This window comes from Anopheles gambiae, chromosome X (assembly GCF_943734735.2).
Source record: "Anopheles gambiae chromosome X, idAnoGambNW_F1_1, whole genome shotgun sequence".
In the NCBI taxonomy this organism is placed as follows: Eukaryota; Metazoa; Arthropoda; class Insecta; order Diptera; family Culicidae; genus Anopheles; species Anopheles gambiae.
Window position 1 is genome coordinate 8,686,081 of NC_064600.1, and position 22,831 is coordinate 8,708,911.

The following is a 22,831-nucleotide window of genomic DNA, read 5'->3' on the forward strand; positions in this document are numbered from 1 at the left end:
ATGGATTTATTTATATAAATACTATTTGTTTTGTTCTTAACCCACTCGGTTCGCTCTTCGCTATTCCATAATTGTTGTTAAACGATCGTCTTTTTTTGGGTTCTTTCTTTGCTTCATCTCCTCTTAAAAACCTCTCCCATCTTTCGCTCCTGTTGTCTCTCTATCCCCGTTTCATTTTTGTCCTGTCTGTCCCTCTTTTCTGCTAACACATACACACACACACACACTCGTGTTTTGCTTATGCTCTTCGAAGTGTTTTCTGTTCGTTTTGTTTATTAGATCTGTTTATTTTTTTCTCTCTCTCTCTCTCTCTCTCTCTCTCTCTCTATCTCTATCTCTCTCTCTCTCTATCTCTATCTCTCTCTCTCTTTCTCTCTCTCTCTCTCTTTCCTGTTTTTTTTACTCATCCTTTCAAAGCTTCATTCTCCTTCATTGTTTTTTTTTACATTTTCTTCTCTATATTTAGCTCCACTAGTGTTTTTTCCTCCATTCCTTAAACGCATTATCCCCCCGCCGGTTTTGTGTCGATTCTATTTCATTAGCTTGTTTATACATATATTTACAGATAAACCGTAACCCAGCACAATGCACCCCCCCCCCCCCCCCCACCCACTCACATACACACATGCGCATTCCTTGCTTAGGTGTATGCGTGTGTGTGGGTGTGTTGTGTGTAGGGGTGGTTGGTTTGCTAATTATCCTGTTTAATTTGCCCTTTTCCGGCTGTTGTTTCAAAGACTTGTGCCTGCTTTACTATTTATTTGTTTGCATGGCTCTGCAGCTGGGTTGGTTTTTTTTTACTGTTGCACACACATACACACACACACACGCGCGCAGCACACGGCAAAGGAAAATCATCGGCAGAAGAGTGGCAAACAAACCGACGAACCAGTTATAAAATGTAATGTGATTTCGTTCAAGTTTGAGTGATGTTAGGATATTACGGTACACAGCAGCAATCGATCTGCCCCTGACCCCCATCTGTGTGTGTGTGTGTGTTGTTGTTGTATAGCAGCTATTGTAAAAAAAAAAGCGCAGGAACACCTTGGGATGCTCGAAGAGAACGAGCGTTACTTGTGCCGTGGGGGAGGTTCGTCGTCTGCTCTACCGACTTTTCCTCTGATTTTCCTTTCCGCGCTCCGCCTTTCGAGTTGTGCTGTGTTTCGAGGGCTGTGCGCGCCTATTTGCGAATTATTGTTGTTTTTGTGTTTGTTCTCTGCTTTGTTTGAGTGTGTGCCTCTCTTGTTAACTGCTGCAGGGCTTATTGTGGGGATGACGATGATGATGAGCTTCGATTCCACAAGGAAGAAGAAGGGGGTGCGTCTCCAGCTTGCTCCGCGGCACAACAGGGCGGCCCCGCACGGCCACACACTGCTCTGCTGCCTTTGATTAAATTTGTTTCTCTTTTAATGTGTGTTTGTCCTTTCGTTTCACCAACAAATTGCTTTTCTTTTCTATTGTTTCTTTTTTGTTCACTATCTCGCACTCTCTCTCTCTCTCTCTCTCTCTCTCTCTCTCTCTCTCTCTCTCTCTCTCTTTCTCTTAATCCTATGCGTGCTAAAATGGATCTGTTTTGTTTTGTTTTTTTTTTCTTCTTTTTTTCCTTTTGCCCAACAAACGTTTACACCTTTTACACTGAGAAAATTGCGCATATTTGTTTCTTTTTTTTTATTATTTTCTTTTCATTTCTTCATCTGCTTTCACCTTTTTTCATGTTTTTTTTTCTCCACCGTTTTAACTATAATTCACATTACTTGTTTGCTTTAAAACGATGATTGTGTTTTTGTATCATTAATATTGTAATAATGTTGCATCCATCCAGCTTCTGGGGACACTTTTGCTGCTTCCTTTGTTGCAGTTACATCCTGTTTTGCAACTGTTGCCAGCTACATCCGTTTGCAAAGAGAGAGAGAGAGCAGACAATTAACTGCACTATTACTGGAAGAGGTCGGGGTCCCGCATTGTGTTTTTTTTTTAATCTTTTCTGGACACTGGAATGCATCAAATAGCGATCGAAGGAATCAATTGTGTGGCAACACTGAAACATTTTTGCCTAGCTCTCTCTCTCTCTATGTGTATGTTGTTTTTCTCTCTCTTACATGCATCTTTGTTGTTTTTTTTTTGCTAAATCGGAGGGAGGGACTTTATGTTTTGCATGTTGTTGTGTTTTTTTCTTATTTCAAATTTTGTTTTTCTCTTTTTCTTTTATATCCAGTTGTTTCTTCTTCTTCTTCTTATTTTTTCTTCTTTTTATTGGTTTGTTCTGTTTTTCTTTTCCTCTGTGAATGCATATTTCGCTTTCCCCCTCCCCGTTGCTTTTAATGTTATTCCTTAACTTCATGTACGTATGCATTGTGGTTCGTCAATGTGTTTAATTGCCTAGTAATTTAATATAGAAATACTCTCTTTTCTTCCATTACCCCCCCTTACCTTCCTCCTCTATAAATGTTCAATATTTTTTCCACCTTTTTTTTCTTCTTCGTGTTCGTTCTTTTTTGTTCTGTTTTCTGCTTCGCGCTCCGTTCGATGTGTAAGTGGTGTGTTGTATCATTAGTGCATTTACCCCGCCCCACGAGTGGATGAATCATTCTGATTGCTACACTCCTTATACGCATATTTCTCTCTCTCTCTTTGTGTGTGTGTTTGTGTTTTTTGTCCTGTTTATATCCCCAAAATTGTATGTAAATTTAATACTTCTTCTTTGCTTTCTTATCCCCGTTTTGCGTTGTGTTTAATTACAACATTCTTTACTCTAACTTTTGGGATGTTTTTTTGTTTTGTTTTTTTTCATTTATTCTCCACCGCTTCCGCTTTTGTTCTACTTTTAAAAACTTCTTTGCGCAACGCCCCCCCCCCCCCCCCTGCTAAGGGTACAGCCCCACCCTCTCGCCCTTCATTGTAGTGCAAGAATGTGCAGGAATTGAGAACCATAAGCTCTGTCTGGGATGGCAATGCTCGGAAGGCAAAACAACAGGCGTGACAAAGTTTGGTTTTTTTTTTAACAAATTTACAATAACCGGAAACAGGCAAGGCAGGCAGGGGCGGAACGGAAGGGCGGCGAAGGAGTGCTACACTTTTCTTGCTTTTCAAACAAAAAAACATAAAACATTCGCTTATAAAACCAGTACCAGCAAGAGTGAAGAGAGCTCTTTGGTTTTTTTGCAAAAAAAAAAAAATCAAAGCGCCACGTTCACTTGTAACTTTCGTATTTTATTGGTTGATTTTGTGATGTTACCCTTTCTCGCTAGCGCTTTTTTATTCTCTCTTTTACTATTTCTTTCTTGCTCTATATTTTTTTAAACCTCAACGTTAGCCGCCCAGCACACTACACAGACAGGAGGGGGTGATTCGGTATTGCTATAAATTACAGTCTTATCATATATTGGCGTATTTTTTTTTTCTCTCTCTTTCTCTTTTTTTTCTCATCCTTCGCACATCCTTCTTCCTGCGCACATGTTTCAGCTGGTGCGGGTTGTTTTTCGCGGAGAAGAATGCACAGAGCGGGAGGGGAGGGGCTGGGGGATTTTGTTTCAACATCCTAACCTAAGTTGAACCTTCTCAAATCAAACCAACCACAACAACAACCAAAAAAAAAACACAGAAAACAATAGACAAACTGGGACACATCGAAAACTGGAACATGTGGCGCTCGCGCGCGAGAGGGAACACAAGGGACGTCCTTCCTATCAGACACTTGTGTGTGTGTGTTTTGAGTGGGGATTTTGCTGGTGGGCTCGTGAACCATGTTCCAGCATGTTTGCCCGTTCGATTTTAGGGAATTATTTTAAACCAAAATCAGGCGCACTTAAAAGAAACAGAAAATACACTACATACGACACCAGTCAGGGCGGCAGAAAATGGGGAAAGCGCATTTCGAAAGCACGCGAACGGCAAAGGATGCTGTAACTACCACACACACATCCAAAGTTTGCCTTAACGAATTAGATAAGTTTGTTTTGTTTGTTTTTGTTTTTTGCAAATTGCTGCCAAGCTCGATCCACTATTTTCGCTCCAGTGGGTCCTCTGTCGTCCCACTGATTTTATTTATTTGTGTACTTGTTTCCATTTTGTTTTCAAAAGAGAAACATTCTTTCTCTCTCTCTCTCTCTCTCTCTCTCTCTCTCTCTCTCTCTCTCTCTCGAGACGCTTCAAACGAGGGGAACCATTTTATCCCGTTGTGGTGGTGGTGGTAGTAGTGATGGTAGTTTCTTTCACACTTTCTGATTGACACAACGGTTTCTAACGTTACACGATATGAGGAAAAAAGCTTGACTCGCTATGGACGAAACACATTATTGTTCTTTAATTGCATTCCACATTGCTCTTTTGCCACCGTTCTTCTACATTTTTTTTTTCACCCACCCACTCCATACCAGCGGGAGGAGGGGGGGGGGGGAGTGGTAGTGTGGGACCGGGAGGGAAAGCGGAAAGCATTTGCTGCCCGCTGCTCCTTTTCCCATGGCCATCTCAGTGTGTATGTGTGTGTGTTTGTGTCTTTTGTACGATTTCTGTGTTTTGTTGCTATTCATCGTTTCACCGTTCGGCTTTCTCTCTCTATCTCTCTTTCTCTCTCTCTCCCTCTCTCTCTTTCTCTCTTTCTCTCTGTCACAAACACGCACACACACATATATATACTTTATCTTTATGCTCTGATTTTGTTTATTTTTGCTGTCATGTTTAACGACTAATTCAAATACAGATTCATTGTTTTGTTTTGTTTTGTTCTTCTCGTTCTTGTATTACTATTCCTTATTTACAGGCTATTCGTTTTTGCTGTAGTTTGTCTGTGTTTGTGTGTTCGGTATATATTTGTTTGTATTTTTGTGTTGTTCTTTATTTGTTTCGCTTGCTTGGCACGTTTCCCAACGCTACCAGCATCCGGAGGGGGGGGGGGGGGGTATATATATATGTATAGGTCCAAATCTGTGCCGTGTGTGTCTCTCTCTCTCTCTCTCTTTTCTGTCTTTACTCGTTTTTTTTGCTATCCTTTATATTAATATTCAATCTTATCTGACGTCATTAACGAAACCACTATTATGATTGTTATTTTACACTATTGCGCAGTTCGTTCGTTTTACCAATAAATGCTTGTATGTGTGGGTGTGTGTGTGTGTGTCTTTTTTATTCTTCCCTTTGTTTCACCTGTTTGTGTGTAGTGTGATTTTCTTCTTATTTTTCCTACGCACGCCTACTGCCTGACCTGTGATTTCCCTCCTCGGCGGGTCTTTTAAATTAAATATTTCCGGTACCGAAATTCGCAGCATCGTTGACACGCCCGCCATCCCCTTCCTCACAGTTTTGCCGTGTTTCTTTTCTCCTCCTTTCCCGAACCGAAACGAGCAAACATATAAACCAATGCGGACCATTTAACTTCCGGAGATATGTGTTGCGCGTACGCTACGATTATTGGATTGCAACAGAGTTGGTGGGGGGGGGGGGGTGGAGGGGTCGGTGGTACCAAACGAGCAACTGTTAAGCAGGTAATAGTTTGTCCTCCCGATTGGAATCCCCACTCTCTCTCTCTCGCTCCCACAGAGACGTGGGGGGAGGGGAGTCCACAAATGAACAATTAAGCTATTCCTTACACGACAAGAAACCCCACAAGCAACGTCTCGCGTGTAGAAAAAACCACCCACTTTACTCCTACCTCCGCCTGGATGATCCGTGTGGCTCACTGATACGGTGTAAAACAGATTGTATGAATGTTGTGTAATCGTGAATCGCGTACCTTCCCCCTATTCTCGCGCAGTGGCAGCATTTATTTGTTTTTGCTTGGAATTACATATATTTATATTTAAAATGCGTATAAAAAATACAGTTTAAAAAAAGGGATGTTAAAATACATGCACAAATGCTTCTATACACAACGAAAATGCGCAAATGGGAAGGTTGCTTTGTTTTCGCTCCCATCGCCCCCCTCTCTGGGGGATTGGTTGTTGTCTTCTTCCCGATTTCACTTTTCTCCCCTCTCCAAGATGTCGGGCGCTGTTCGAACCCGCCAGAAAACTCATCGACACAGCATTGTGAGCGTGTGAGCAAAAAAAAAAAAAGCCAACAAACACCGATGTGGGTCCTGGGGGATAACCCTTGGGGGCGCATTGCAATCACTGGTCACTGATGTGGCGCGCCCGACCACCCGAAAGCGCACAGGGGATGGTGTGAGAGAGCACACACACACACCATTCTGTTCTTCTTGTTTTGTTTGTTGTTCGGCGGGCGCTTACGAAACTAACATTTAAAATAAAAAACAAAAAATAATATTCTGAAATTAAAAGCCGACTACCTAATTACTACAGAGTATAAAAATCACATTGTTGATGTAACCACCTTCCCCCTCTGGCGCTCTCTCGCTCTCTCTCTCACTCTCTCTCTCTCGCTCTCTCTCTCTCTCTCTCTCTCTCTTTCTCTTTCTCTATCATTTTCTCTCTCTCTCTCTCATGGCTTCCCTCTACTTCCTCCTTCCTACTGTTCATATCTGCTCTCACCGGTTGCACCCCACCTCGCAGGCAAAAACTACTCTCTCTCTCTCTCTTTCCCATAACTTCTTTCCCTTCCCTTCTGCTTTCCCAGCCTGCTATTCCACTCCACTACTAAAAAATATAGTACACACGCTTCCCCATCGTTCCATCGTCTTCTTCTACACCTTCCCTTCAGTCAGTGAAGTCAGTCTCTGTCCGCAATGGGTTTTTTTTTTGCTTGTTTGTTTGTTTTTTGCTATTGCAAAAGGACTTCGAATACCAGCTAATATGTATATGTGTATGTATATGTATATATATATATGTATAAGTAGTTATAATTTAAAATAAAAATGCCAACGCTTAAGTAACACAAGTTCACTGAGAGCACGTACTAGTTTGAACAAAAACTAAAAAAAAAGAAAGAAAGAAAGAAAGAAAAACGATAGAACACAGAACAAGACAAAGGAAAGCAGCAGCCTTTTCTCTTTGCGTTAAAATAAAACCTAAACGTCCTCCCCGCATCGGGCCTGTGCATCGAGCGGTCGAGAGATGCTACCTACTACGACTCTCACTTGTCTATCAGTTTTTTATGTTTTTCTTCTTCTTCTTCCTCTGTTTCTTCTTCTCCTCCTTCTTATTCTTCTTTTTCTTCTTCTTCTTCTTCTTTATGTTTCATATTAAATGCGAAATACGCTTGCCGGGACCGGGGGGGGCTCGGCGTAGCTATTTTTCCGTAACTATAAATGCGGTTGGCCCTGGCCTGGCGGCCGTTTGTGAGAGAGTGGACAGAAGATAAAAAGAAGCAATCCCGCATAAGATAAAAGCATAAAAATTGAAAACAAAACTAAGCCGCACGCACACACGCACCACACTTTTCCGCGCGCATTTTGAAGTAGGCGGTGGCGCGGGAGGAGGGGGCAAAGTAGGGCACAATCACACCACGCTCGCTGGGGCCGCAATCGTCGTTCCTATTTTATACACATATAGATATATATGGCTAGTAACAGGATGGGCGCCTTGTTTGGAACGCCGATCCTGCTGAGAGCTGAGGTTCGTGAGTATTCGTGTCGTTGGATGATGTGAGTATTCGTTCGCGACAAAATGCGCGTTCTCCTGGCGGATGAAAATCGAATCTTCTTATCAAAACGGTGTTACCTACAGTTCCCTGATTGCACTGCTTGGTGGCTGCTGCCGTGTTGATGCTTCTCTACTTACTGTACTTACAGGGTTTTCCAGGGGTTCCCATAGCTGTGAGACACTTTGTTGCCTCCTTCTTACTTGATATGAGCTTAATCTAATGTGAATGGGAATCTATAGCACCCTTGTTCCACAAATCCAATAGGAATTTTAGGGAGCCTGTTCAAACAGGGTACCATATAGTCCAATTTCCATCATAAGTTCACTTCCCATAAGAAAGAGTGTAGGAAGTGTCCCACAACTATGAGAACTCATGGAAAATCATGGAATAAAATGATTTTTTTTTTCTTTTTTTTTAATGGTACTGTCATGGATACGCAGTTATTTTTTTTTTTTTTCAACTTCATAATACGTTTAACATTTACACTTTGACTAAATAAACGGCAGTTAACTTTCGTAGTACAAATTCAAGACCATCAATCAATATACAGCAGCAAAAATATTACCAAAAAATACAAATGCTACAGGCGTCCATGAGTAGAGCCTTTTGGTATCCAACAACACAATAAGGTAACGCTAAAATTCGAGCTTCGCATAAAATAAAAGCATAGAACAGCATAGAGCAGCTCCACCAGAGAGTTCATGGAATTTGCAAAAATTAACACCGCTTTGATAGAAAATGGATTCCATGCGCGCTGTGCCCTTGCTTGAAGCGACCCTATTTTAACAACGTCCTATGAGTGTGCTTGAGTCCCTGTGAACGTGGTGCCCCGTCGCCGTCGCCGCCCGCTTTACAACGATTTGCTCTTCCCCCGTCGGGTTCTGTGGGTGTGTGCGCGGGCACGGAATGGTCGGTCTGGAACTGTGTTTGTGTGTTGTGGTGTGTAACGATTTGCTGGATGCGCGCCTTTAGATGATGGTATCGATCTGCCGGGCCTGGTGGAGTATCTTCTTCTGGTGCCCGACCAGCGTGATGCCCATGTCGCTGAGCTGCTGAGCCGTTAGCCGGGAAAGCTGCGCCACAAAGGGAAGGAAGAAATATCATTGTTTAAAAAAGCCATAATGAACCGGTGGTGCCACCATCAACCAACCTGCTGGGCCGTGACGAGACCGGCCTCCTTAAAGTGTTGCGAGTAGCGCGACATCTTGATGCCCTCCAGCCACAAGTCGGTGCTGATGAAGATGCCCGGATTGCCGGGCCCGGACATCGTGCCGGTGTTGCTCAGCCCGCCCACCGTCGAGCCGAGCGTGCCCATCGAGCCGGGCACGTTCGTCATGCTGCTGCCGGTGTTGAGCACGCGCTCGCTGGTGCCGCTGCCGCCACCCATCATCAGTGTGGCGGCTCGCTGCTGCTGTTGCTGCTGTTGCTGCTGCTGTTGCTGCTGCTGCTGCTGGGAGCTGCCACCCATCACGCCGACCATACCGCCGCTACCGGCGGCTGCCGCTGCTGCTGCGGCAGCTGCCGCCGCCGCCGCCAGCATTTCCTGCGTGAGATCGTCGCCGACGCCGCCGGCCGCCGTGCCCATGCGGGCGACCGGATTGTCCGGCGAGTTGCGCGTCGTCAGCAGGACCTGCGGCTGCCGCGCAAGATTGTCGAGCGTCTGCGTGATGCTGGCGAAGGTGGGCCGGTGCGTCCGCTGCTTCTGCCAGCAGTCGAGCATCAGCTGGTAGAGCGCCTCCGGGCAGTCCATCGGGGCCGGCAACCGGTACCCCTTCTCGATGCTCTTGATCACGTCCTGGTTCGACCAGTTCCAGTACGGCCGCTCGCCGAACGACATCACCTCCCACAGTACCACGCCGTACGACCACACGTCCGACGCGGAGGTGAACTTCCGGAACGCGATCGCTTCCGGCGCCGTCCAGCGCACCGGTATCTTGCCACCCTGCAACAGAGGAGAAATGAGGGAAAATAAGTAAAACAATGCTCAAGTGCCAATTTCAAAAAACAAAATTTGGGTCCCTATTTTTGGGTCCATTTTTTTTTTTTTTTTTTTCAATCTTATTGCAGGGTTTTATTACAAGTCATTTTGCAATGTGTGCTGCATATTTTGTCCAGCACGAAATTTACTTTGACTCCTAGCACGTACTTGGACTGGTCCATTATTTTACACATTTTGACACATTTGATGCACAAAAACGGAAAGAAGAAGACTTAAGCTTTAAAATGATGGGTCGTTTGACCCATATTTCTTTTTGTTCACTGAATAATTAGAATTTGAAAATGCACTCAAAAATTGATTGTCAACGTTTAGTTTGGATTGGATTTGACAGATGGCGCTACGCACTGTTATGAACTAAATGTTTTCCTTATTATTTTTTTACAAAACAGGTAGAAAGTATAAGGTGGCTGTGGACGTTTATTTTACTTTGTTAAAGACTCTAATTCGGTGTCGACTAAAAGAGCATAGGAATGATATTTCCACTATTGTGAAAGAATTTTAAAACAATTATAATTCTCAGTTTCTCTTGCGCCATTGGTTTGTATCGGCGAAAATCATTAAAGACATATCCTTGGACCTACAATCATATCTACATTTGTTTATAGTCTCCATCGAATCGATTCATGTCAAATAATTTCCCAAAAATCGTTATTTAGGTAGAAATAAGGGAACATGGAAATATAAATTAAACTAAGCACATTCACTGCTGTGCTTAGTTTAATTTATATATTTACTCATATCTTCAGTGGTGGTCGTAAATCGGAAATTCTTGTACATTGCTAACATTGGACCCCTTTCCGTTTTTCGATCGTAGGCTCGTCAGCTGTTTGCATTGTATGTATAGCAGAACCTGCCCCAAATTTCGCTACAAACAAAGCAAACAAAAAGAAAAACACCTACCCGTGTCGTGTACGCGTCGCTCGCGTTTTCGATCTCGCGCGACAGCCCGAAGTCGGCGATCTTGCACACCAGCAGCGAGTTGACCAGCACGTTCCGCGCCGCCAGATCCCGGTGCACGTAGTTCATGTCGCTCAGGTAGGTCATGCCGGCCGCGATGCCGCGCAGCATGCCGATCAGCTGTATCGTCTGGAACTTGCCGTCGTTCGCGCGCAGAAACGTGTCCAGGCTGCCGTTCTCCATGTACTCGGTGATGATCATCACCGGGTTCGAGCGCGTCACCACGCCCTGCAGGAAGATCACGTTCGGGTGCTCGAACTGGCCCATGATGGACGCCTCGGTCAGGAAGTCGCAGCGCGCCTTCTCCGACGAGCCCGGCTTGAGCGTCTTGATCGCGACGTCTATCTCCTGCACGAAGTTCGGCGGCACCTTCAGCCGGCCGCGGCACACGTCCCCGAACTCGCCGCCACCTGCCGAAACACGGATGGGAAGGGCAAACACAGGGTGACATATTATTTTTACAATCGTTCACCATTTTAAGGGCCACCGTAAGGTGTACGTACCGATTATGGCCTCGATCGTGATGTAGCTCGCGTCTATCTCGCGGGCAAACTCGCGTATCGCCTGGTTCGGGTCCTCGTACGTGTGCGGATCGACGTAGCTCCGGCTGGTACCGAACAGCGGCGTGGTCACTGCAAAATTATTACGACGTTGACGGTAATACCCGTATGAGCCACCTTTGTTTTGATTTGTTTTTTTTTTTGTGTTTTTTTTTTCGTTTATGTTTGTCGTTTGTGGCGCAACGCGGATGCACCAATGAAAAGGCAAACCGACACCACCGCCGCACGCACACACACAAAAGCCACCCAAAACAAGCAGGACCAAATTAGGTAACGCGTAAGTACCCGCACCACAGCAGCAAGCAATACACACATACGGCAGTAGAAGGCAAAGGGCACAAACGTAGCATAGAAAGCAATAGAAAGGTGTAGGTGTAAACAGCAAACGCAGCAGCAAATAAATGGCAATCCAAGCGATGCGCAAAAAAGCAGAATACAGCAAGAGAATGTGGGGTTTGTGCGGTGATAAAAGGTTGCACATTTTAGTGTTTTAAAGTGTTTGCAAAATTATTTAGGTTTTTTCCCCAATTTTTTAGACGAGCGAGTTTTGATTGCAGGAAGCGTTTGTTGTGGGGTTTTTTTTTTTGTAAAAGGTTTTAGGCAATTTAAGGCACAGAACGTAGTAGAGAGGCAGGCAGTTTTTAAATCATATACGAAGAAGCATACACATACAGACACACACACACAGCCAAAAATATTGGTGAAAAGAAAAGAAAAAAAGAAAAATAAAGAAAGCAAATTAGTTACAAAGCGTTTGGTGGTTTGGTTTTTTTTTTCTGTGGTATTCTCGGGTGTGAGAAGGGAATGGTGTTATCTGGGGAAAGGGTGGTGGTTTCGCTTGGTAATGGGGTTAATGGCGAGGAGAGCAAGCGCAGTCAGAATCGGAACAAGACCTACAGGAAACGGCAGGCCAGGACACAACTAAACTAAGCTAAATTGAAGCGTGAAACTAGGCTAGCGCAGGTGTAAGGATGAAAAGAGCCAGAGCCAGGAGGAGAAGCACGCAAAGTAAAATGAAATTTAAAACACTAGAGTTGATCATACAGGAAACAAAAGCGGACCCTGAGCCTTTCTTCTTGCCTCACCCGACAGTGTGATGGGGCAGAGTGTAATTAATTATCTGCAGCGGTCGCAGTTAGAAACCTTCTCCATTAACATGTTAATTGTGAGTAAGAGCAAAAGAAACAACAGCAAACCCCCGGCCGCATGAAGCGACGGAGCGTCGAGAGGTGACATCGTTACTTGACCTTAGAACCATTTTTAACCATTTTGAGAGCTAAATAAAAGAGCGCCATTCAGCATGGCCAAAAGCAAACAGACAGACCCTACTGGGACCCAACCGGTGTGAACGGTTTGTTCTATGCGTTATTTGGAAGAGTTATTTGAAATCAACCGAAAAGGCCTTTAGAATAATAGCAACGAAAAAATAAATAAAAAAGAGATCGATCGTTACCATTGCTCTTCATCGTTTTGACTATCGGGGTCGTGTCCATTGCGTGAACTAAAACAAAAGGAAGGTGGTTTTGTTGGATCAAAAAATTAAAACAAAAATAAAAGCGCACAATTGTGTGGGTGGGAGAGCATACATGGTGTAATTTGAAAGGGATGACAACAGCAAATACTGTTAAAATAAGGAGAAGACAGCAACACACGCACACACACATAAACATAAATAAGAGCAGACATAGAGAGATAGAGAGAGAGAGAGAGAGGGAGAATAAAAGAGAGCGAACGGTAAACAGCGATTGGGTGCATCATTATTGAAACAAAAACAAACATTTTAGCACAAGTTTTACTTGAAAAAGCTAATACACAAAAATAGTAAAACTAACACACGCATAAACACACATACAGATGACGCGCTGAGACAACTAAACAACGGTGGGATACAGTAGCGCAGCGCTAAAACATCTCGCTACTCAAATTACGAAGCTTGTTTGATATAGAAATGAATATTTAGCTGCTTTTAAAAACAAAACAAAAAAAATACAGAATACAGCCTCTAAAAAAATGAGACACAAGACAGCGATAACAACACTTTTAACTTCTTAGCGCGACAACCATACAAAGGTGCCAACCGAAACAAGGTGGTCGAAACGAACAAAGGTCTACGATTTTGCAACACAAGCAAACCAGAAAATGGTGGTAGAAGAGTTGAGCGCCGAAGAATTAAAAACATTGCGCAAAACACTTTAACACTTACTATAGGTAACTACGAGTCCTTTTTGATTTTTGTATTTTGTTTAGTTTTCGATTCAGTTGCGCGTGATGTGCGTGATGTAATTTTTGCAATGATGGTGTGTATGCCAAATTGAAGACAAAGAAAGGGAGAGAAAGAGAGAAAAGACATGAAACAGCAGCTTAATCGTTCGTTCGTTTGAGTAAGTGTTAAAAGTTGTTCTCCTCGGGCGCGAAGCGTTGTTTGCGCCGCGCGGCTCTCGCGCAGCTCTATATTGCCTACACAGGCGCACCAAACGCAACCGGACGCCGGCTGTAATATGCTTTGCCTTTGTCGTCGACAGCGGCCGGAGCTTGCGCGGGAAAGAGCAAATGGAAACGGAAAATCGTTTCGCGACGTTCCGCGACGCCAGCGCAGATTCTTCTCATCGCGCGTCCTTCAGATTAGAGCGCAACACATGCAACACACACACACACATATATATCTATACACACACTCGCACAGGACTTATACGATGATTTTATATTGGAAGGGAAACAGAGTGTGGGAAAAAAAAGGATAGGGCCGGTTTCACAGTTTATTCAAGAGGGTGTGGGGGAAGGGGGGGGGGGGAAGGTACACCGGAGGGGACAGCAGGATGGATGGTGGGTGTTTATCGACAACGGCCGCACGGTAACGGTGCCAATACCTTCGTTGCTCGCGTAATCCATCGGCAAGGGCAGATGGTTGTTCGTTTTCTTGTCTATCTCGTCGTGATTCTTCGAGCGCAGGAACACCACCGTTATAACGATCACTAAAAAGACACAAGAATGGAAAACAAACGAATTAGTAAATTAGTGAAGCAAACGGAACAAGGAAGTTAGCAGCAATTCCGTACGTTTGCAACCAACGCTAGCCGAGACAATCGATTGGAGTCTCGAAGTAAGTTTAAAGTAAACGTTTCCACATATCATTTTCCAATTTGACTTCGGTACTAGTGTTGGGTAAATCTGATTCAGATTCATGAATCTGAATGAATCTTTGAAATGATTCAATAAAGCTGAATCACGATTAGAAAGATTAATGAATCTCGAAAGATTCATGTTTGTCGAAAGATTCATGAATCTCGAAAGAGTCATGTATCTCGAAAGATTCATGAATCTCAAAAAAAACATGAATCTCGAAAGATTCATGTTTCTCGAAAAATTCACGAATCTCAAAAGATTCATTAATCTCAAGGGATTTATAAATCTCCAAAGATTCAGCTTTAGAGCTTGAGCTTCTCGTTATTCTTCTCCTTGAAGAAACAACCTGCGTGATCATGCCAGCCTATAGATGCTTTCGAAAGTTGTTGGCAAGTATCACGCAGCCGGAAAGTTTTTGTTTTGCTAGGGGGAGACATATTGTTAAGTCCTGCGAGTTGTACGATTGTAACGCGCAAATTAAATATTTTTAAAATCATACACCTCTAAAAAATCATTAATTCCTGGTGATTTATAACACTTAATAGATTGATCAATCTTATAGATTATGTAAGGAATACATGAACATCCACTCGAGTATTTACAATTATATTATGTTTTCCAATAATCAGCGTTGCATAAATCAACAGAAAGTCTTGGTTTTCCGGGAGCAAAACAAACAGTTGGAGATAGACAAAAAAAATTATTTATATTTGTATTATTTGACAAATCAAACCAAAAAATACCAACTGTGAGAATTAACTGGCATATGTGTGAAAATGAAACCTTCAATAAAAATTGGAATTGCTTCCTTTGGTTCTTTGAGAACTTAATTATACTTTGAATTTAGTCAGATCGAGCAAAGTGAGGATGTATGATGTGAGATGTGTCTAGGAAAATCCAGTGACGAAAGTATCCATATGGACCAAAGTCGCTTTAAATCCTTTAATAAACATATAGTCTAAGGAAGATAAATAATTGATAAAAATGGACGAAGTATCCCAGCACTGTTGAAAGCAGTCTTATTAGACTACGTGCAAGCAGTATCGAAGTTCTTTGTACACTGGCAATGACAAATAGATAACTTAACTTATTGACCAAACCAAAAGTCATATGCAATTATTCGTCTGTACTTTAAGGGCTTTACTTTAACCACTACAATGAAAATAATCGCTTAACGTTGTACTATTTTGGTGTACACCTAGAACTGCATCCGGGCCACATTTTTGGCTGCACCACTTACCCAACACCAAAATGAACACGACGGTCACAGTAGTGCCCGCTACGATACGCATCTGGAACGAGTCATCGTACACTGTTGGGGTGGGTGGAGTAGAAAGAAAAAAACGACATACACATGGTTAGAGAAAATATCGATGAACCAAACCACCACAATACAGCTCTGGGGGCCCTCTGGGAGGGGTCCTATCACCTACCCGGACTGACGCTCTGGTGCGTCTGGGCGTAGACGATGTTGCTGAACGTGCCCCAGCCGTTGAGCGTTTTGCACCGGACCTGGAACCCGTACTCGGTGTTTTCCAGCAGGTCGCCGATGTGCACCTTCGACTCCTTGGTGCTCAGCACGGACTTGTTCATCGCGTCCACCTCCGACTTGGGGAACCACCGCACCTCGTAGTACTCGATCGGCGAGTCGCTGTGGATCGGTTTGTCCCACACCAGGTCGACCTCCTTGTTCGTGATCTGCACCACTCTGCAAAGCCCAGGGAAGGAGAGAAGAAAAACACAGCAATTACTGATTGTTCGCACCACGCAAAGCCGCGAGAGACGCCTTACTTGACGTTAAACACCGTGCTCAGGATGGCCGACTCGGTCGTGAACGTGATTTCGGCAAACTCCGTCTTGATGTCGTCCAGATCGGACGACGAGCCGGGCCCGCCGGCCCGTGCATTGACCATCACCACCATCGGCGGCTCGGTCGCGTGGTACCCGCTGCCGCCCGCCACCACCGCACTGCCGTTCTCGTACAGTCCGGCGGCGCCACCCGCACCACCGCCGTGCAAACCGCCGCCCGCCCCCAGGTCCGGGGCCACGATCGGGTAGGAGACGCCGTGCTGCGAGTGCACCTGCACCGTGTAGGTCGTGACCGGTTCCAGGTTGGTGAGCGTCAGCTTCGTATCGTTGAACGTTTCGCTCGACGGGTTGAAGACGACGTTGGACGTGCAGGCGGCGCACCGCACCCGGAACACGATGTCGCTCCGGAACTTGCTGTCCAGCTGCTCGTCGGCGGCCCGCTGCGGCGCGTTCCAGGACAGGATCGCGCTCGTCTGGTCGATGAACAGCAGCGTCAGGTTGGTGGGCGGCCCGGGCGGCTTGTAGCACGGCATGTGCTTGCCGTCGCGCGGATGCCGATAGTGCCCGCTCAGGCACGGACAGTACGGCGACCCGACCTTGTTCGTCTTCGAGTTGAGCGGGCAGATCGTGCAGGTGCGCACCTCCGCCGACCGGAACTTGCCGACCGGGCAGACGTTGCACGTCTGCTTCTCCGCGTCCGGCTCGTACCCGACCTTGCACCGGCACCCGCCGGTCAGGATCGTCCACTTGCCGTCGCCCTTGCACAGGTAGGTCGGCGTTTCGTACGCTTCCGCGTTCTCCACGCACACGCCCATCTGCTGCTCGATGATCGTCACCTCGCGCCCGGTCGGCGTCTCGTTGAAGTGCGCAAAGTTGACCGTCACCGCCGGGCAGGTGATGTAGTACACCTTCACCGCCAGCACGCTGATGCAGGCGCCCTGGTCGCGGAACGCAAAGTACACGCCCTTCTTCGTCACCGCGATGCTCTTCACCTCCACGTTGATGTCCACGTCCGAGTTCTGGTTGAAGCGGCCCTCGCCCGCCGCGATCCGCCCGATCAGCTTGTAGCTTTCCGGCTGCCAGGGCGGCGGTTCGCGCGTCGCCGCATCGAACTCGTAAAACAGCAGGCTGAACGTTTCCTTGCACGACAGCGCGTTGCCGGGAAAGAGCGAACAGTCGCGGATGGTGAAGTGGATCTCGATGTACAGCCGGTTGGCCGGGCCGCGGTCGATGAACGGCGACCACAGCCAGTTGTTCACGTTGTTGTACGCCACGTCGCACACCACGTAGCTGCGCCAGTTGATACCCTTCACGAAGTTGGTAAACGACTCTTCCACCCACTGGAGAGGGAGAGGGAGAGAAAAAAACAGGAAAAAATAACAATGCATTAGTGCGTCACGTCATTAGCAGCCGGCCACCCCATCGTTCCCTCGTACATAAAGTGCTCAAAAGCATACTGTCAACAGGTTCCCCCCGAGAGCATTTCTTCTTCTTACGCAGTGTGCGTATCAATTAATTTCTTCGATCCTCTAATTGGATCTATTGTACGCGCCTACCGGCAAATGGGCGAAACGATACCACACACGCACCGCCCCATTGTTTCTAGGCACAACAGTTGAACAAACCAAGCGACCCAACCAAGCGATCGATCTGTCTCATTAAAACCTCTTTTCAATTAATGCTGCACCGGCAGGGGTGTTTAATTGATTTTTATGATTTTAAAATGCACATTTAACAGGGCTCGCCATAAACCTTTTCGTTTTCATTCCGCTATTATCGTCCGTTAGGTTTTTTTTTTAATAGTTTTGACAGCTGGAAGTGGATAATGAAGTGGTTACTTCATTTTACTGGCCGTTCGTTAATTAGCGCTCAATTTGTAGCAAACCAGCGTGTTTGTGTGATGCGGATGGTATATCTTTAGGCGATTATTTATTGCCATTTTGTTGAGAATAACCTGAATGCACTCAACAAAGAATTGGGAGAACATTAAATATGACATTTGACCAGAAATGATACAATTATTCATTGTTCGATGTATAGATGTACACTAAGCTTATTAAACTCATTATTGTTTATTCACCATTTCGTGTATTGCATAGGTTTACTGGGACACTTACTTACACCGTTTTCGATCCTAAGTAAACAAAGTTAAGCTGCTTTTGAAGTCGGTTCAACTAATAGTAAACATTTGATGGCCAACTGAAATGCTGATGCCTTTCTGAGCATTTTTCAAAAGGCTTTCCCCTATATTAACATACGTTTATATTACCAGTTCATTTCTTAGATGTTAATTTTGTTGAAACTAAATTGTTTGGAGGTTCATTTCAGGGAAATATTTTTGGCAGACGACTCTGGATGACTCTGGACGACTCTGGACGACTCTGGACGACTCTGGACGACTCTGGACGACTCTGGACGACTCTGGACGACTCCGGACGACTCAGGACGACTCAGGACGACTCTGAACAACTCGGGACGACTCCGAACGACTCCGGGTGGAACTAGTGGTTCAGATTTTGCCGGAGTCGGAATCGGACTAACAACAACAGAAGTCAGATCGGAGTCGTGGGAGCGCTCCGAAGAGCACATCACTTTTACAGACCAAGAAGCGTGCACCGTGACAAGTAGTCTAATTGTTATTATGACGGCAATCGTAATCGGTATGTTGCTATTCAGTATTATCTGTTTTGTATGCTTTCTATCCTAGTCGTCCTAGACGTCACAGTATGGGAAGAAAAAGAACTGAGTTAAACTCTAGAATAGATCGCACCAATACCAGAACACAATACTTTCAGACATATTGGATCTTTTATCGCATATATTTGCCTGATTATAAGTCCTAACATATCCTGTTGGCTTTGGTAGCTATAGAGTGGCGAAAGGATAGTGATGTCTCAAGGATCACACCAAGATCTCGAACTGGTGACGCGTGAGACAACTTGTGGCTTTGCAAACAGTAATCAAAGTTTGAAGGGTTTCAATTCCTGCTATATGTAATTGCGCTGCATGTATCCACACAGAGTCTTAGTTGGTTTCCCAAACACCAAGTGCTGCATAGGTTCTGGAGCACGAAACAATCAAATTTAATTCTGATACCTACAAAAACAAGTTTAATATCATGAGCATGAAGTAGACATGATGTTTTGGGAGAATAAGAGTCACATCGTGTATGTAGAGTGTAAATAAAATCGACTCCTTGGGGAACTCCAGAAAATTTGGTGAATGGTTCCGAAATGACTCTATTCTATTCTCTATTTTTACAGAATGCATTATTTTGTCCGTCATGTATGGTGATTTGCAAGATAGATCTTGTGAAAGATGCTATCCAAATGCAGCATGAAAACCAGTGTAGACTGTATCCTGTTGATATACCGATTCAAACGATAGGTGACACTCAGAAACGAACTGAGCTATGCATGTGATTACGGAGCATTTAGGTACGATGTTGTTGATCGACCGATATGTCAGTTCTACATGACATTACCTGGACGTCGTAGATTCCGATTTCGACGCTTTTTGCAAAGGTGCATTGAGATAGTTTGTTGCATCATGCTTAGGCACTTTTTTATGAGAGTCATCCATAAGAAATTCCACAGCACAGGAACTATCCCCGTTAGCGCATCATTTCACTGCGATGTTCGGTATACCATACCATCGGGTCGCGGGTTATGTGAAGTTTTCAGTCCAAGTGACGTGTATTCCAAGGAATAACAATGGCATTGAAATTTAACCCATTTGCCCCGCAATCAAAATGTATGAAAATTGCTGCATCCGTCCACTTTTGGGGAGGGGGTTTATCCATAAACACCGTAACTGAGTGTTTTCGTTTAATTTTGGTTTTATTTCTGTCCACCAGGAAAGAGTGACACATACTGGCTGGTTTTAGAGGAAATTTGAAATAAAACATACCAACAGATAGGAGACAGGCTTCCCAACTTGTGATAGCAATATTCCGTACAGCTTTACCAAACGACATAATTAAATTCTCCACAATTTTAAACGGCTCCCAGTCGCTCCAAATCGCTTACCAATAAAGGAAAAATAGTAACTCTAAAAAACTAAAATATAAACCAAACGCGAGTGCCGCCGCCTGGTGTGCCACCGTTGGTAACCTTTCCGCCAAGGGCGGATTGATGACATCGGGCAGTTTCTAATCCGCTCGCCGCGCTCTCCAAAAGCCTATAAAACTGCTCGCCTCCCCACCACACGACACAATTAAAGCGTGCCACCAGCTTTTGCGGCGTCCAGTAAAAGAGGCCTGACGGCTTTGCGCGCGCCCGATGATTTTGGGGTTTCACCCGATGTCATCACCGCACAGACGACCACACAGACCGGACGCACAGACGATGCGCCTTCTAATGTTTCCGATCTTCAAGCCTCGCATCATCTTAACGTCCATTAAAAAAAGCGATGCAGAAAGACCGAGAGAGAGAGAGAGAGAGAGAGAGAGAGAGAGTGAGCGAGGGGCAGAGTGGTCGCCGCTGCTGTCGTGCCACGAGCGACACAAAACAGGTTATGTGATGGCCCGCTGGAGTATTAGCAGCAGCAGGCAGTGAAGAAAGCGGAGACGACCCGCGAGCAGCACTCGTGGCAATTGGCCGAACAAGCGCTGTGGCGAGGGAAACGACCGTTCAAGAGAGGAGCTATAAAATCGAACCCAACACGCTCTGCCCGCCGCCACATATGCACCTGTTGGTTTGCCCTTTTTTCATCGTTTCTCGCCAAATTCCGTCACATTGGAGAGGTTAGAATTAACTCCACAGCAAGAAGCGAGCGGCCTAAGCCTAATGATGCCTAAAGGCTCGAATCAAGATGCGCGAGCACACACACACACAGTTTTTGCTTCGGTTTATGCTCGCCTTCCTCTTTTTTGACGCATTTTCTTACCCCCGCCCCGGTTGGCCACAAGATTTAACCAACAAAAAACGCCAGAAAATGTGGCCGTTTGGGAGGTCGTCTTTTAAACGACGACCGAGCTCTTTCTCTCTTTCTGTCTCTCTCTCGTACGTTCTTTATTTCAATATTTTATTGCTTCTAATTTGGTTTCCTTTATGGGGAGAAGCGCTGGAGATCACCGACCGGATCACCGACCCGAAGCATCGGATCAAGCGGGTGTCAAAAAAAAACAAGGAAGAATGAAGTGTAGCGGGTTAACTTTTAAGAGTCAAATTATGCTGCTGATAGCCTCGTCCCACACAGGAGCCCTGCCTTCATGGCGCCATTTCTGAAGATTCTAGAGCATGTATTAACGACCAGCAGACGACGAACCGCCGTTCGTGCACCATACGGGGGAGGCGCCTTATTTAGAAAGGAAATTCAAGCCGAGAGGCATTTTGCTTTGTTTTACCTTTACTGCACGCACACACACTTCCAAGGGATTGCATTTCGGTGTTAAAGAAAGAAGCGAGAGCAATAAAACCCCAACCCCATCGTACACCGGGGGTCGGCCTCAACTAATTCTAAATTGAGTGGCGCTGTCGTCGCCGGCTATCTTTCATCGAGTTTGCAGAACAGCCACCGGCCGGCCGCCTTCACGGTGGCGTAAACTTGAGCTAATTCATTCGCTCTACCCCTCCCCATTCCCCATTTTCTAACGCTAACTTTTGCTTTGTTCTTGTCTATTCTTTAATTTGCATACATCAATTCCGAGAGAGCGCCAACAACAACGGCTTTCGAAGATTTTGCAAACCTCCCATTGGGATCTTGCCGAATCCCCATGAGAATAATGAATCACACCAGAGATTCGTAAATCTTTCGGGATTTAGTCTTTTAAAATGTATGAATTGTTGATATTGTTTATGTATCTTTCCAACCGAGATTCAGATACATTGAATCATTTAAAAGATTCATTCCAATTCATGAATCTGAATCAGAAGAAGTCTCGAAAACCTCAACAAGCTGGCATGACCACCAAGGTCGTTACACCAAGAGGAACAATAAGAAGAAGCTCAAGCTCTGTGAATCTTTTAAGCTTTATGAATCCCTAGAGATTCATGAATCGAAAGAGAATCGTGAAACTTTCGAGATATATGTACCGTCAAACATTCATGAATCTCTAGAGATTCGTGAATCTTACGAGATTTATGAATCTTTTGAAATTCATAAATCTCCTAGATTGTTGAATCTTTGCAACCAAGATTCAGATGCATTGAATAATTTAATTATTCATTCAGATTCGTGAGTCTTAATCAGAACAAGTCTCGAAAGCCTGTTTGAGCATGACCACGTAGGTCGTTACCCAAGAAGAAGAATAAGAAGACGCTCCATAGGTTCGAGATTCTTAAAAATATCCAACCCAGATTCAGATTCATTTAATTATTTAAATGATTCATACAGATTCATGAATCTGAGTCAGATTCACCCAACACTGCTACCGGGGCCCTGCACGATTCTAGTCAGTTTTTTGTATGGAGTTTGACAGTTGGAGGCTGAAACCATGTAAACACTCCATACAAATCCACACACAAAACTAGCCTGCAATTTTCAGTCTAGATTATTCTAGCCTCAAAGCAAGAATTGTATTCGAGTACCTGCTCGAAAAATTGCAAAACATGGTGGTGTTTACACCGCGTCACATATCCGATAGGTACGCGACACATATCCGATGAATCCGGTTCGAAGGACCAAATAATAGCCTTATATACAGTGATAGCTCTCTAAGTTGGGGTCTCTTCAAGGTGAATTGTTACTTTGCGCTGAACGTTTTAACCGGCTTTTAATGTCTCTTGAAGATGAATTTTTGAATGACATTTTACAATGATCAATGTCCAATGGATGTCAAGAACACTTTTATCAGTTTTCCGTAACATGAATATCTCTCTAAGCTGTCGGTCACTGTGAAAATTTT

The 22,831-nt window shown here is 44.7% G+C and overlaps 1 protein-coding gene across 6 annotated transcripts in view; it reads right to left on the reverse strand.

Moving 5' to 3' along the window:
* Positions 1–334: 334 nt before the first annotated feature.
* The window catches only part of LOC1271751 (ephrin type-B receptor 4b), a 44,306-nt gene continuing 21,809 nt past the window's right edge, over positions 335–22,831 (reverse strand). For 2 of the 6 annotated variants that reach the window (XM_061644917.1, XM_061644971.1), the window contains exons 4-12: positions 15,967–17,324; positions 15,609–15,883; positions 15,416–15,487; positions 13,920–14,024; positions 12,506–12,553; positions 10,996–11,169; positions 10,436–10,902; positions 8,687–9,478; positions 335–8,609 (exon numbers count right to left, since the gene is read on the reverse strand). In XM_061644917.1, coding sequence (XP_061500901.1) covers positions 8,505–8,609; positions 8,687–9,478; positions 10,436–10,902; positions 10,996–11,169; positions 12,506–12,553; positions 13,920–14,024; positions 15,416–15,487; positions 15,609–15,883; positions 15,967–17,324 — 3,396 coding nt within the window. In that variant the 3' untranslated portion in view covers positions 335–8,504. Of the gene's footprint in view, positions 8,610–8,686; positions 9,479–10,435; positions 10,903–10,995; positions 11,170–12,505; positions 12,554–13,255; positions 13,274–13,919; positions 14,025–15,415; positions 15,488–15,608; positions 15,884–15,966; positions 17,325–22,831 lie in introns of all 6 variants that reach the window. The other 4 variants (XM_061645015.1, XM_061645118.1, XM_061645187.1 and 1 more) reach the window with 4 other exon arrangements.